The sequence below is a fragment of the Anopheles merus genome, chromosome 2R, assembly GCF_017562075.2.
Source record: "Anopheles merus strain MAF chromosome 2R, AmerM5.1, whole genome shotgun sequence".
In the NCBI taxonomy this organism is placed as follows: Eukaryota; Metazoa; Arthropoda; class Insecta; order Diptera; family Culicidae; genus Anopheles; species Anopheles merus.
In genome coordinates this window covers 47,322,199-47,337,960 of record NC_054082.1, presented here as the reverse complement: position 1 = coordinate 47,337,960, position 15,762 = coordinate 47,322,199, and the positions used below count along the sequence as shown (strand labels likewise).

Sequence of the window (15,762 nt, the reverse complement as noted above, 5' to 3'; positions counted from 1 at the left end):
GAACATCCTGGCGGCCCAATGCAGCTCGGAAGCGCGTCAGGTCAATAGCGAGCGTTTGACACACACCAGTAACAAGCGGGGAAATAGGGGAGGTGAAAAGGGAACGTAAAATAAATACACCACTCGTGCGATTCAGCGCGCTCTTAAGTGCCCTCAGCCACTTACGCCATTCAATGCTCCCGGGACCGGGACGCGTACCGCATCACCCAGCGGATGGGTGTAAATAAATAAACTGTTCAAATGGAATCGCCGGAACCAGTCACGTGAAGTTTTAAGCAAAATACGCCAATGTTGGGACTTCCGAGTTTTTGGGATAGGTATATTTTTTTGGCAGACTAAATGCAATTCTAGCTTAGACCTATACTACTGTTGCTGTTCGAAATCGAGGGAGAGTGAGAATTAATAAAGAAATTCTCTAAAACCCTGTGCTCTTCTGTTCTGAAGAGCCACTCAGCGCTTTACCCTGCATAACGTTTTGCTCTGGTGTGTGACATGCGAGATGGTGCCGCCCTCTTTCCGAGTCGCAACGCCAGCATGATGTTACGAGTGCTGAACGCGTGGTCTGTGGAATTAGCCGCTCGGTGGAAGGGCGTACAATCGGTGCAATTTAGTTTCGCTAAGGAATGTTAATTTTGTCTCGTAACAAATCGGTTTCAGCAGAATAGGCTTGAGCAGTTATTTGCCTGTCGGGTGAGGCGAGTTTGGCTGCTTAAAAGTGATTGAACATGTTGCTCTCGTCATATGGTTAACTCATTATATGAAAAAAAGTTCCATAGCAAGCAGATTTTGCTTAACACAGCACAGCAAATGGGTTAGCATTATCTGTTCGGGGTTCCGTACGGTGAAGGAAACACACATACACACACGCCATTAGATAATATTTCCCCCAAAAGCGCTACAACGCACACACCGTAAAAGGATGCCAAAATGAGCATACATTAATTTCGCATTATTCTCCACACAACCGAACGCAGTTTTCCCATTATTCTCTCCCTCGTTCCAGGCCTGAGCTCCGTCCCGTGGCCTGGCCCCGTACCTCGTCGTTCTCGGTCTTCCAACCGCAGAGTTTGATGGTTATTCGTGAGTGCGTGTAAAATGTTTGTACTGCGAATAATTTATCTTGCCGTTGCAAAATTCTATTCACCGTGACAAATTGTGCGCCGTTGCTGGCGGAAAGGGCGACGGCAAAGTTGGCAAACATTCTAATCGCTCCAACCGCTTTGGAAGGAATTTATTTATGCAACGTCTTCGGCGTACACCAGCCGCCGACAGAGCAGTCGGGGAGGGCAGAGTGTGGTGCTGTGTGCTGTGGAAATCCGCCCGAGAAGCAGTTTCAAAAGCATTCATCCCAATAATCCCAATAATGGCTTCGAACTGCTTTACGGCTGAAGCGGAGAAGCGGCTTGGCACGCACTCGACTCGGTTTATGCAAACTGGGTTGTAGAGTATGGGGAGGAGGTGAATTTATTAAATTGTTTTAAAATAGAAATGCTAACGCTGCTTGAAAAAATAATAGAAATATTTACGTTATAGGCCATATTTTGTTGTGATCCACATTTGGGCATAATCTTTGTAAAAGATAACATTTTTGTTTCATACTTGACAATGAAGTATGAGGGTAAAATCACTACTAAAAGATTAACATCTATTCGTTTGTATGATTTGCAGATCGTAAGATAAGTTAAAATTTTTCGAAAAATAAAAAATAAAAACTATCAACTACGAGTATCTCGTTATAGTTTTTGGTCCATGGTAACACTAACACAAAAATTAAAAAACGAATCAACGTATAAAATGTTTTTTAATCCTTTTAGTTATCTCTTATTCATTCTCTTTTAACAGTTATGTCTTTAATGCTTCTTCCCATCTCTTTGATTATCACCTTTCCCTTACATCCTTCTGCAATCGCCCAAAATCCTAACTATTTGTACCCTTCTCCCACTGGTGTTGTCCCTATGCTGCCTTTTAAATTTTACAATGTTTTATAAGTCTTAATTGCTCGTTACTTTGTTAAGACAAGAGGATTAGATCTAGTTGCGTATATAACTACATAAGAATATGTTATGTAAAGCCAGACTAGTAAACACTAAAACATATCGAAATATGAAATATTTGTATAAAACAGTCTCACCCTACAATGTGTCATACTGTTTTAGCAATAAACGAATAAAATGACCATCGGTAGTTCTGGATTCTTCTTCTTCTTCTTTTGGTTCAACAACCGTTGTCGGTCAAGGCCTGCCTGTACCACTTGTGGGGTTGGCTTTCAATGACTTTTGGATTACCTTCCATAGCAGGATAGTTAGTCCTACGTATGGGGATACAGTCTCTTTGGGGCTTGAACCCATGACGGGCATGTTGTTAAACCCTGGACCCATTCATCGATTGCAAATTTTGGTGAGAATTTAATATCAATTCAATATTTTTATAAATCCTTATCCCTTTGAATTCAATGGGAAAAACGAAGCAAAAAACAAATCTTCTTCAAGCATAATTAAGTATTAACTTTACTATACAAATGCTTTCCGCGCAACCATCAACAAAGTCTGTGAATCACTGCAAGCACAAACATTTATCTAAATTAAACATTTTCTTCAATCGCACTCAACTTCTTCTGTTTGCAACTGATGCTCCAGATTTGCAAAAAACAAATCTCTTTCGCAATTACCATATTTTCCGGTTACATCATACTACGGGAAATAAGAAGCACAATCTTTTGCTAGCTGTTCATTAAATGTAAAGATTTATCACAACGCGCAATTGTACGAATGTGTACTTAAATCAACGATATTAAATGCGGCTGCCTTTCGGAAGGCGCCTTGGCCTATGCATTGGAACAATATCCCTTTACAGAGCGGGAAAGAGAGAGGCACACACACAAGCAGTTGTGATTCATGTGCCTTTACATAAATGCACAAATTCGCATTGTGACATGCTAATAAAAGTCTGCTTCCTCTACGCCGAGCGGGGCCGGAAGAAACTGTCCTTATAATTTACGATGTTCTTCATTTCCAAGCGAGAACCTTTTCCTGCTATGCTTCCATAGGACGGCTGTAGTAGAAGGGCAGACATTTTAAGAAACTAGAAGCGCAAAGGAATACGACAAGAAAAAACAAACTACAACTGGGGAGACACCAGCGTCAGCAGGACGGCAAAACTTTACTTAAAAACGTAACAAAAGCGATCCAGTTTGGCATTGTAAGTTTCAGGTTCTAGTCGCTTGTTGTCTTCCTTTGCTTACCAAAAGGCCTTGCCGCTATGGCTATGGAGAGGATAGCTTTTACAGTGTTACCGAAAATGTATACCATCGCACACATCGCATGCGGACATTAGTTACCGGCATAATGGTTTCAAAATGTGTAATAAAAGTGAATAAATCTCCATCGGCAAGCGGCTAGAAAGAGTGGACCAGACATGATGCGAGATGCGTAAGATGTGGAAATAATGAATCTAACAAAGTTCGGTCTAGTGTGGCCGTATAGAGAACCCTTTTTCCCCCTCCGGTAACTGTCAACCTTGTTGTTTGTGGCGATTTGAAATAAGCAATTGATAAGCACCCTGAATTATGCGACTTATGGTTCGGGCGAATGTTTGCAAAAAAGAGGAAGATAAATCGAACAGCAAACAGCTGAAACCAACAACAACAAAAAATGTAGAGATCACAAGCCCAACTGCAAAGAATCGGCAAACGTAGCTGCGACTGTTCTAACCCCTTTACAATAACAGAAGACACGGGCAAGGATCCCGTTTCTGGCCCATATCCCGTGCTTCAAGTGGCAGGCGGCAAGTCTGAGACGGTTTCGCCGAGGTGGGCAAGCAAATGGGGTGGCATTTTATGGCTCAATAAATTCAGCACGATGCATATCGCGCGTGTCGTCTACCCCGTTGCTGTCGTTCTCGTATCTCGCAGGGGACACGGCACCAGGAACAACCGAGAAACCCATTTATTTCTGCATGCTTCTCTCTCCCTTTCTATCTCTCCCCGTGTGCGATGTAATTTTGAATGAAAATCATGCACCATTCATCACGAAATCCGATAGTAATGTCGGTTTGGAGTTGTTCATGATGATCATGCTGCAGAAATGATAATAAAAAAGAAAGCAAAAGGGAACCATCGAACATCGAACCGGGTGGAACAATAGCGGAGAGAGAGAGAGAGAGAGAGAGAGAGAGAGAGAGAGAGAGAGAGAGAGAGAGAGAGAGATTATGCAGCAGATTATAAATGAAATGTCGGCAGCAGATGTTTGCATCCTTTTTGTTGGAAAGCGGGACAAGGACAGGGGGTGAAGGGGTTTGGTTTTTCGGTGGGTAAAAGTTCATTTGGAAATCGTCGAGCTCCTGCTACGGTCGAAGGAAAGCTAATTATGCTGCCATTGTTTTCTTACTTGTAACGCAGGCAGGAACCCAAAGAATGTACTCGAAAGCAAAGGTCCTTTCAAAGGCACTGCACAGTAGTGTATTGTTAGTCGAGTGTCCCTAAAATATTGCAAATGTATGATAATGTTCGTTTAGAGAATTCCACCTATTTCGAGTGTGAAATGTCCCATGTGTTGTTTTTAATGTCTTTTTTTTGATAATATTTTTGAACCATATCTTTTTACAACCATAGTAAGGCGAGTAGGGAGTGGGGTGGACAGTTGTTAGAATGTAGGGAGGAATTTATATAAACACGTAAATATGCACCAGTGTAAGGATGTTAATGTAAGCGGCTATTTTAGGGCTCGTGAATAAGTTTGAGGTTGACTTCTTTTTGCTTTCCTTTTCTCACAGATAGTTTTTTTATGTTTTAAATAACAACATTCACGACTCGATGACAGTTCGTCATTTTATTCTGCATCACTAACTCACTCGGCCATCTAATTACACGTTTGGCTGGGTAATTTGGCAATGACCTTATGCAAATCCATCCAACTGACAACTCCCACAAAGGGGGACAAAACGGTTGTTTTACTCTTTTTCGTGCTTTTCCGTCAACTGTTGGTGTGAACAACGTGCGGACGAGGGGACATATAATTTTCAAACATTCCAAAACAACGAATCATTCATTTCCATCTAATAAATAATGAATTCAAAGTGTATATCCGGTGCAGTGTTGTGATTGACGATTGACGGCAGGGGCGGCCGCGCGCCTTCTCATGCAGCAATCATTCACACTCGGGGCGGTGCTTGGCTATCTCTTGAATAGTCATCAGGTCGGACGGTCGGTTCATTTTTATTTCATGCGGAATTTGTTAATGTAGTTTTTGTTTAGTATTGTTGTGAAATATTTTATTTTTTTTTAATTTAACCGTCCAAACACAGACAGTATGTTAAATGAGAGAGACATTAGCATATGTTTCCATTCGCAATGCACACAACAGACGGCGAATATTAAAGAAGGTCGTGTCACAACGAGGGTTGTCACCAAAAAGTTACAAACATTAATGTTTGTAATGTTTTGTACCACACAATACAGTTAATTTCAATCAAAGATAATGTTCCATAGCTAAAAAGAAATTAAAAAACTACATCAAAACCGTATAGAAATGTCCAATAAATATTGCGTTTTACTCATTTTCTTTGATGTATATCGATAAGCAACACCATACCACTCTGTTCATAACAACCACAGAAAATGCGGTCCGTGGGAGTCTAATAAAGCACAAACAACCCGTCGTCGTCCCCCATTTGTTGCGCGATAATTGATTGATCGAATGCACGGGCGAAGCGAGGACCGTTACCGTCAAAAACCCCGACAGTTACGAACGCATCTGATGCACTTCAATATAGGATGCGATAAAAAAGAGGGCAAAAATATACACACACAAAAAAGGCAAATAAATATATTACAGGATATTGCTTTGCGCTACGGTACGAAATGATAAATGCATCGAGCGCATTGATGGGCAGAGATTTATTGACGGTTGTTTACTTCCCTGCACCGCGGTTGGGTTGTGGTGTCCCCCGAAGTATTCTTACTCATCGAAACTCTGCAAGCCCTTCCCGCGGTCCTCTGCGGTATGGAAGGAAATGCCACACCATCATCATTCGGACGGCGCGCTGTGGATGAATACCGCCCTGTAACTGGGTCAATGTGAAAAGCCATTTTTGTCCGTTTTCTAATGGAAAGAATCAACCCTCAACTCGTCCATGCAAAGCTGGGCGTTCAGGGCAATGTGAAACGAATTATTTATGTTTTTTACTGCATCACACAACCCCACACAACCGGTGTGCGTGTGTGCGAGGTGCACCATGGTCGGTTGATCGGTTGGTCGGTTTTCGGAAAGCAGGGAATTAAATTGCCATTGACACGTTCGGCGGTTGTGAATAAATTACTGGCACATGTCAAGTTGCTGTTCGCTATTTCCTTCTTCTCCTCCTTCTTCTCTTCCTCTTGTTTGTTGGATCCTCTAATGGACCAATTCAGTTTTTCAGTATCCACCGGGCATCATGGGGGACGACAACACGAAACCATGTGCACATTAAGTTTGGTTTCATCGTAATCTCCCCTTCTGTGGTACGGGTGTGTGTGTGTGTGTGTTTGATGTGTGCGATGCATTTGCCGGTTCCGGTGCCGGTTCAATGTCCCTAGGTAAAGTGCCAGCGGGCCGCCACTTATTTGCATTGATGGGGTTTGAAAATGTAACATGGAAGGAACGCAAATGTGGGAGTAGTTTAAAGTAATGGAGGTGAGAGGAAGAGTTTTTTTGTTTGTTCTTCTGCTAAATTTACGCGAAAAATGGTTCATTTGGTGGCAGTCAACGCAAGCCTGACGGATGTAGCTAAATTCAATTTATTTCCCACCATGAAATGTGAAACGCTCGCAGGCGATTGTCATTGCTGGCTGAAGAGCGAGACTGGGCATAATGCGAATAAATTGAATTAATTTTATCGCATTTTATGTTCCCACTTGTTTGTCTATGGCGCCTCTTTCATTTCATGCAATTATATCGCATATGCATGGCAATGCAGGAACGTTGTCACACAGCTTAAAGTTCAAGTGTTGTCTGGAAACTGAAACTAGCGCAAACGCTTGCGTCAATCGTTTATCATAGCGAAGCATAGCGGCGTGTAACATCGTGCACCAAATCATATAAATGTGTTAAAATCCATTGCCGTCGGGAGATGGGACGTTTGGAATCTTTCGCTTAGGAAGGCCGGAGCCGGCGATATACAGCGCCCACCGTTGGGGTGTCAACTTTAAACACCGCCCCTCCAACCCCTACTCACCCAGCACACTACTAGCACCATCATCGTAAAGCGTAAATGGAGCATGAAATGTAAAATAATTTGCTAAACGAATTACTCACGTTCAGTTGCGCACACACACAGACGACACAGCGGTTCGCTCCAGTACGCCGGTCCATCCCTCGGTTGGCTTGATGTGTGTTTCTGGTCGCACTCAGTCCAGTCCACTCAACCAACCATCCAACCGTTCCGACCGATTTGAGCAGCTCACAGTCGCGCGTTTGTCATTTGCCGGTCAGCCGGTTTCATCAGCGGCCCGGAGTCCCGCACCGTGGCGATGATGGACTTTGGGTCGCACAGCGGCGTGAAAACGGTCCATTGCGACAACACACACACATACGCATGCCACAGACACATTGCGCAAGCCGTGAAGTGTATCGAATGAAACGTTCAAGCGGAAGCACACGCACATTATCACCGTTCGATGGATGGGCTGCTGTATGGATTTGCACGCCGCCGGGTTGGTTAATGATGGGGTTTTGCAGGCTGACGCTGGTTTGCAGTGACCAACGGGGACATTACCCATTGGGGCCCGCCGATGCCGTCGCCGATGACCTTCGCGGATTGTGCGCTGAGGAAATAAATGAAAGCGAAAACGTGAAACTGGGCAATGTTGCAAACCACGAAATAAAAGTGGGTCAATTAGAAGCCTAGAAATAACGACGCAGAATTATGCTGAACTGAACTGAGCACCGTATCGCCCAGCTCCAGCCATATAGCTTATAAAACTAAACTAGCGAAAAATAACCAACAGACGGAAGGAAGTCTATTGTTGTTGAAACTATTAACAGCTTCAAACAAGTGTTACATGTCATCATGGCTGCCACAAGAGAGAATGGGAGAACTCGACATATTTCATTGGTTTGCTTTATCTCAATTGTTGCTAACATTTACATAGCTGCATTTTATGGTTTGCTTAGAGTTGGAAAATAGTAATTATTGAGTAAAGATGTAACATTTCTACACCATCCACCTGCCTGTGTATTTGTTTGTATTGGGTTGTTTTTGCTCAAAAATCGCTCTAATTTATCGCAATACTTTTTTTCCACGCGATTTCGCCACTAAGGGTACATATGCTCTGCCCGGTGCCAACTCCTTCCTTTTAGCTTAGTGTTGTTATCGAATAAAATCGCCAATTGCATGCCTAATACTACATCACTATAGCTAATCTTTTTTTTACCATTATTCCTTTACAATTCCGTTGCGGTACGTGATGAGAAGGTACATGGTCAATTGTACATCTCTCTTCGATTGCGCAAACCTACTCCTCGCATCGGTACACCGTGCTAAGCGCTGCTTACCACCAATAACGCAATACTTTACTATCGAGAGTTATTTGTTCCAGCATTGTTTATTTGTTTTTTTGTTTGTGTGTGTGTGTTTTTTTTTGTTATCGGTTATAATATTCTTTGCTTTCTCGATCTTTACAAACGATCTAAACGTGTGTTCTCTTTCTTCATAGGCTGCCACACAAGGATTGAGGATAAAAATATGTGCTAGAAATCGGTCAATCCGGTGTTTGTTATTAAAGAGGTAAATTCTTCTTAAAAGTATCGAAAAATCTTGGAAATTCTTCAATAGTCTCTCTCGATTGCGATATAAAAATATGTTTATAACAAATAAAATCACTTCCCTATCGTATTGGTGATTTCCACTATCAAATCTCTCTACTACTACTACTACTGCTGCTGCCACCGTTCCTTCATCGCGTTGTAATTTTACCACTCGCCTTCGCTTTCGTATCAATCGGCCGTGGAAAGCTATTGACTCAATAATTGCAACCACTAATGGAATCTAGTGTTACTCTCGCTTTGCGCTTCGCACTCGAAAACTAAAAAACCACATTCGTGCATTGTGTAAAAAATCGTGGACCCGTTTGTTAGTTGGTGTACGACGTGGTGTGGTGTATGAGTAACAGAGGGAGATTAACGCTACGGGGGTGGGAAAACATGGTATTTCGAATTTCGCAAGACGGTTTTGCGGGTTGGGAGGCTACTATCTTGCGTGCAAGTACGAGTAAACTTTGTCGTAAATGTTAACAATAGTGTGCACCACCGTTTATATCATGTTTGTTTAGTTTTGCTTTGTTGTTGTGTTGCTGTGCCATCATATACGGCATTTGCACACATTATCACGTAAGGGGAGGTTGGAAGGCTACGAATGGGTGCGCGTTATAGATGGACTAATTAAATTGACCTTTCTGTATGTTTTTTTGTTGTTGTTTTGTTTATATTATGTCGTGTGCATTTGTTTGTAAACACGCCAACTCGACAACGCATTCCATTCTAGAGGGTATGGTGTGTTGGTGATTTAGATACTTGCACGGTACTATCGTAAAGAGAACACTTCCTTTCCATGGGATAATGTTTGTAAAACCTTCGAGAACTCTTACCTAACTCTTCCCCATATACCTGACTACGTGATACCTTAAAAGTTACGCTCAACTTTTAACAGTTCCGGCTCATTGACTTTTCCTACCATCCTGCCTCGGTTTTATAGATAAATATAGTGTTTCCTTTAGCTGACTATTGGTTGTCTTCATTCAGTATACATATAGATATGTATGTATATAAAACAGAAACAATTTCCTATGCTGATTCTTAAAACTTTTCTGTTAGTATCATCTTGGTCCATTGGGTTCTAGTATCAATCGTAACAATCATCTATCTGGTGATCCTTATTGTTATCATCTTTAACTTTGAAACTCGTCGCTTGGTTGGGGTTTCGACTACGAAACCACTGCACGGACAAGCACGCTATCCTGCACCGTTATGTATGTATGCTCTGGGGAATATTTATTTTGCTGCAAGTTTTTAACACGATTTATAAGATTTTATCTATCTACGATTAAACCCACTTTATACCGATCAGCTGGCCTGTACCGGGACAACACAATCAAAGTAATAAAATACTTGTATTAACAAAAGCACTCTTGCGCGTGAGAGTGTAAAGATTCAAGAACTGTGTACAATCTGTTTCGACGTACTCTGCGGAGTGTTTGGTAGGGTGGGGGATTATTAACAGGTCGCGCATACACCGCGCTCGGAGAAAATGCTAACGATCGCACAATGTCAGGGGGCTTAACAAACTAATACAAATGCATACAAACTATCCTTGCGTGTCGCTTAATGAACTGCATCGATGTCCCTTTGGGCGCGGGATATTTTCAGCTTGTCCTTCGGTGTGTTGTTCTCACCCGATTCCAGCGCAAACATTTTCATCTTCTCTTTGAATGACAGCTTTTCTGGTACGGCGTCGGATTTCTGTTTCTGCTGCTGCTCCGCTAACCGGCGCGTACGAGGATCGCTGAAATTTGTGAAGAAAATTGTTGTTACCAAACCTGTATACAACCTGTTTTCTTTTAATTGTCCCTTACCGATAAACTTCCTGAGCACCAATTACTCCAGGCGTCGCCTGAATTTGCATGTTCCAGTTTTCTGCGTCCGGTGTAGTGGGCGTGTGCAGCATTGCCGGCATAGTTTCGTCGATAAAACGCTGTAGGAATAGAAAAGCATCGAGAGAAAAATGAGCTTTTATCCAAGCTTCTAACCAACCGTCGATTCTAATGGACAGTGGCGCCATCTTTTGGTCGCGCCGCACGAAGTTCGTGTACTCACGTCAGGATCCGGTCGTTCCATGATGGTACCGAGCTCTCCGCTTCCACCGGTCGACTCGTTGCCGATGCTGCCACCAATCAAATGTCCCGCCTGCGTATAACCGGCGGGCCCAGCAGCCATCATCGGAGTCGAGGGGCTATTGTTGTTGCCAGCGTCCTCGTCGTGGAACGATACCCGTTTGTTGTCCTTGTACATGCTGTTGGTCAGCACCGAGGAGCTACCGGACGAGACATTGTTGACACCACCCATCGGCGATGGTTGATTGCCGAGCGGATTATTGTTTGGAGCTGTCATCAGCAGACTGTTGTTGTTGCTATATCGTCCGCCCATGGTATTGGCATTGTTGTTCATAATGTTCTGTTGCTGCTGCTGTTGTTGCTGCAGTTGCTGCTGTTGTTGATGCAATTGCTGCTGCTGTTGTTGCTGTTGATGCAATTGCTGCTGCTGTTGCTGCTGTTGTTGCTGTTGTTGCTGATGCTGCTGCTGCTGTTGCTGCTGCAGCTCTAACGCAGGACTACCGGTGTTCGGAGCACCAAAGGACAGCTTGGGCGGACCGGTGCTTGTTCGCAGTTTCTGCTGCTGCTGCGACATGATCACATACGAGCTGTTTCGTTCCGGAGGTGGTGGTGGAGGAACCGCACCATTGCCATTGTTCGCGTCGCTTGCCATCATGTACGGGTTCGACACTCCACCGTTCATCATCGCCTGTTGCTGCTGTTCGTGGCCCATCGGATGTCCATACTCGCTATTTTCACGATCTTCGCCCATCATTGCCGTCATGTTGGAGGACAAATTCATTTGGTTCATGTCGTGCACCATTTGGGACATCATCTGGTTCGCGTTGGTATTGTTGGCCGTAATTTCGCTCAAGTTTAGCTGCGAACGTGCCGCGGGATTGGTTCCGTCGTGCGCAAAGCTGGCTGTCTTAGCGGCCCCTTTGGAAGGCGACGAAGGCGTGCTGCTGTTTGTGTTGTGTTTCAGAATACTTTTCGGTTGAATTAACGGTGGTGCGTTGCCGCTTCCCGAGCCCTGCTGTTGCTGCTGGAAATTGGCAATCGTTGTTGAAACGGACGGCACACTCGACGAATGCTCGCTTGAGGTGATGGAGAGCGTGTCCGGTGCAGGCGTTTTAATGTCGACCTGCTTCAACTTCGTCATCGGAGCTGTAAGGGGCCCGCCGGCGTTAGGCTGTGCCAAACGCACCACCTCCTGCACGTTGCCGTGCTCTTTCGCCCCGTAAGGTGCCATATCGTTGTCGTAGTCTTGATCTTCTTCCATCGCGCGTCGCTCGAAATCGCGCTCCAGCATGAGCGTCCGCAGCTGTTCTTCCTGCTTCGGTGTACGCTGCGGCAACGATTGCAGCTCGCCAATCTGCTGATCCCGCCAGGCGCGCACGTGCTCGCGACGCAGCTCGCTTTCCTTTTCCTTCTCTTCCCGCTCCCACGGATTGCTGCCTGCTTGGGGCAGGTTTTTGCTTTGTGATGGCATCGTTGGATAGAATCCCACCTTTGGTGGTTCCGCGCTGCTGTACGCATTGTTGCTGTTGAGCTGTGGCGGTGCTCCACTGCCCGGCTTGAACAGTGGATGAGTTGATACAGGAGGAAGTGGAGGTTGATCGTCCTGCGTTCGCATCGGTTTCGGTGCCGTTGACGGAGGCATCGTTGCATTCGATCCCTGTTGCTGTTGCTGCTGCTGTTGAGGAGGCTTGTTTGATGATGTAGCAGTGTTGTAGGCAACCGGCTGCTGTTGTTGTTGCTGACGACGCTTGATCAGCTCATTCATTTCGGCCAGCTTTGCTTGCCCGCGCAGCAACGATGAATGATGCTGCGCACCGAGCTGTTGCTGGCCGTCGTGCGGATACATCTGAGGCGAAAGCATTGGGCTACCGTTCGCACTGCCGTGGTAGTTGTAGCTGCCTGCCGGACTGCCCGGTCCGCCCGGAATCACGTTTACGTTTTGCATGCTCTGGCTAGCCGAAATGACGCCGGGTGCCGGATAATTACCACCGGCACCGCTACCGCCCGCCACCGAATGGGCAATGTTGGGCATCGATGGTGCCATCATTTGATTCATGCGCAGACTCTGTTGGGCCTGCACGTCACGCATAAAGCCGTTAACGTTTCCACCGTTGCCAGCACCTCCCGGGGGCATAGCTGGCTGTTTTCCACCCATGGTCGATGCCAGTCGGCTGTTCATTGTGTTCATATTACCCTGCTGCTGCTGCTGCTGCTGCGATATGTTTGTTAGATTACCGTTATTACTATTATTAGGCTGCTGCTGATTAGGCATCGTATAAGACATGGTGTTTTGTGTTGTCAGTAACAAATTGCTAGGATTGGCATTGCTACCGCTATTATTGCTATTAAAATAGGCAGACGCTGGACGGTTTAGCATTGGGTGCTGTTGGTGCTGCTGCTGCTGCTGCTGTAGCTGGTGTTGGTGTTGATGTTGCAGCATTTGCTGCTGTTGCTGATGCGCGGTGCTAGAAGCTCCGGGGGAATTAAGAGATGTTTGCAGGGGCATGGGAGGTCTAGAAGCAAACGAAACAAGAGCATACCAACACATACACATAAACTAATTGTCATCTACTATGCCGCTTAATTTCATACGTACCGTTCGCCAAGATTTGGATGGCTTTGATTCTGGGCTCTATATACGCTAAGGTTTTGATAGAAGCCTTGATCTTGACTGCTGCCTGCTGTACCGATCGCACTAGCACTTCCTCCTCCGACACCACCACCTCCGGCAAGGTTATGTATGCTACGAGATTTATTCGCGGAAGAACCTAATGGAGCGAAACAAGTAAGAGCAAATAATGTTTACTGCAGGTGCTAGGTAACACAGACACAGCACAAGCGCTCCATTTCGTTACTTACCAATATTGCCCACATGGTGCAACGCTGGAACGGATTTGCTATTTAATAACTGCTGTCCGGCGGATGATGCTGGCATTGGTGGCTTGCTGATGTCGCCACTGCTCGTACCGACCCGCGTCATGTCTCGTTCGGACATTCGTCGACCACCTGCATGAGCGAGTAATATAATAGAATCTATCGTTAGTACAAGCCGTACCGACAGAACATGCTCAGTGTATGCATTAAAATAAAACTCCAAGATCCAAATAAACTTGAAAGAAAATATAATGTGATGTGCAATTATACAATTGTTTACAAAACTGTTGTTTTTTGGTTGATATTTTTCAATTATTATCGGCAACTTTTCAAGCAGTTGAAGGCATGCAACAGAACATTATGGAATCACATTAACTGTCTCTTACAGTCGGGGAAATTATCAAGGCAAATACAAATAATGAACAGCTTATCAAAATTATGTTTACTTCAACAATTTACCGCCAAAATCTACTACAAAATAAGTTTTGTGTTCATAGTAAGAAAAAATAAATAAAAAGGTTTTCAGCTTTTTATCAGTGTGACGCGTCCGAAACTTTGTAACCAGTCCATCAAATGACTGATCCTACGGGGTAACAAAAAGGCATTAGGCATTATAATAAAGGTGAAAGATGTGAAAAAAAGAGTTTGGCGAACACTAAACTAAAAATTCATAAAAGTAGCAACGAATAGTTCAGTCCAGAACAACCAACTGAGCTAGAAACTGTTGTGCGTCGCGTAGCCTAGTTCCGTTAACGCGGATAGTAAAATATTTAACGTAAATGTAACTACGATGCTGCGATGAGTATACGCAATGTAGAAAAAAAGTGAAGCACGGCGCGTGGTGTAGCTTTTCGCGAGAAAAGCTTGCTCTGTGTGCTGTGGTTTTACTTTATCTGCTCCAAGCCAGCAAACAACAGATGTGGTAGAAAACGTTTGAAAAGAGTGGTGCACAAAATTACATTCCGGTCAACTATCTTCCTCGTTTACGGTTGGCGGCATGCTTTCACTGTCGGATGCGTCGCCCAGCTTATTGTTGATCTGCTTCAGCAGTCGCAGAATGTTGTGCTGCTTTTTGAGTTGGCGCGGAGTTTGACGCATGTTGCTCAAGTCCGGACAACTGGTACGATGATGCTGTTGCTGCTCAACCGGGGGCGAATTTCTACCGTACAGGAAGCTCAATGTCACCTTTTGATTTTCGATGTTTTTACAGCTTGGATGACACTTTTTAACCTTTCGTAGCAGAAACCCGGAGGGCAGTGTGTGTGGATGGAGTCCGTGGTAGGCGGCGTGCAGGTCGCTTGAGTTAGGTGAGGCTTTAGTTGCAGTTCGCTTGCAGCTGTACGGATTGTTCCCACTGTCCAAGCGTTCGAACGAAAGCTCACAGTGCTCCTCAACGTTATTGTTTCCATCTCCCTCGGGAGGATCGTTCAATAGTGTGTCACAGGACTGGGAGCGCCTAAAGGACGACACAGGAGCTAGATGTAATTCTTCACTATCGGAGCCGAATCTACTCCACAACTGTAATTGTTTCGTAATCTGCAGTTCTTCATCCTTTGATAGGTGATTTGCTGTGATGTCATTCGGACAGTTAACCGGCTCGATGATTTCATACTTCCGAACGTGTCTCGCGGGCGAGTCAGTACAATCATGCGGTTTGGCATATTTCTTGATGGGATTGTTATTCGTATCCTTCAGGGAATCGTAAAACTTTGTCAACGCCTTTACCTTGCCCTGCCCAAATTTGATCGTTCCGTCGGGATGAGAAATGTTCATCTCTTCGGGTGTGGTTCCAAAACATGATGCTGTCGTTTGAGGTGGTTTGCTTACTGAAAAGGGTATGATTTATGAGTGAAATATACATAAATGGAGTACTGAAATGCATTGCTTTTTTTTTCTTCGGCCCAGGTCAACACAAGAGCATTGCACACAGGTGATAAGAGTGTAATGGGAATTGAAGAGTAACGAACAGACACATACACACACACACACATTCACAACGCAATATATATGCTCACATTCACACGAAG

The 15,762-nt window shown here is 44.5% G+C and overlaps 1 protein-coding gene across 1 annotated transcript in view; it reads right to left on the bottom strand.

Annotated features, from left to right (window-relative positions):
* Positions 1-8,080: 8,080 nt before the first annotated feature.
* The window catches only part of LOC121588267 (afadin), a 59,664-nt gene continuing 51,982 nt past the window's right edge, over positions 8,081-15,762 (bottom strand). The window contains exons 12-18 of the mRNA XM_041906001.1: positions 13,721-13,867; positions 13,458-13,629; positions 11,386-13,374; positions 11,209-11,345; positions 10,845-11,131; positions 10,604-10,722; positions 8,081-10,533 (exon numbers count right to left, since the gene is read on the bottom strand). Coding sequence (XP_041761935.1) covers positions 10,353-10,533; positions 10,604-10,722; positions 10,845-11,131; positions 11,209-11,345; positions 11,386-13,374; positions 13,458-13,629; positions 13,721-13,867 — 3,032 coding nt within the window. The 3' untranslated portion in view covers positions 8,081-10,352. The remainder of the gene's footprint in view (positions 10,534-10,603; positions 10,723-10,844; positions 11,132-11,208; positions 11,346-11,385; positions 13,375-13,457; positions 13,630-13,720; positions 13,868-15,762) is intronic.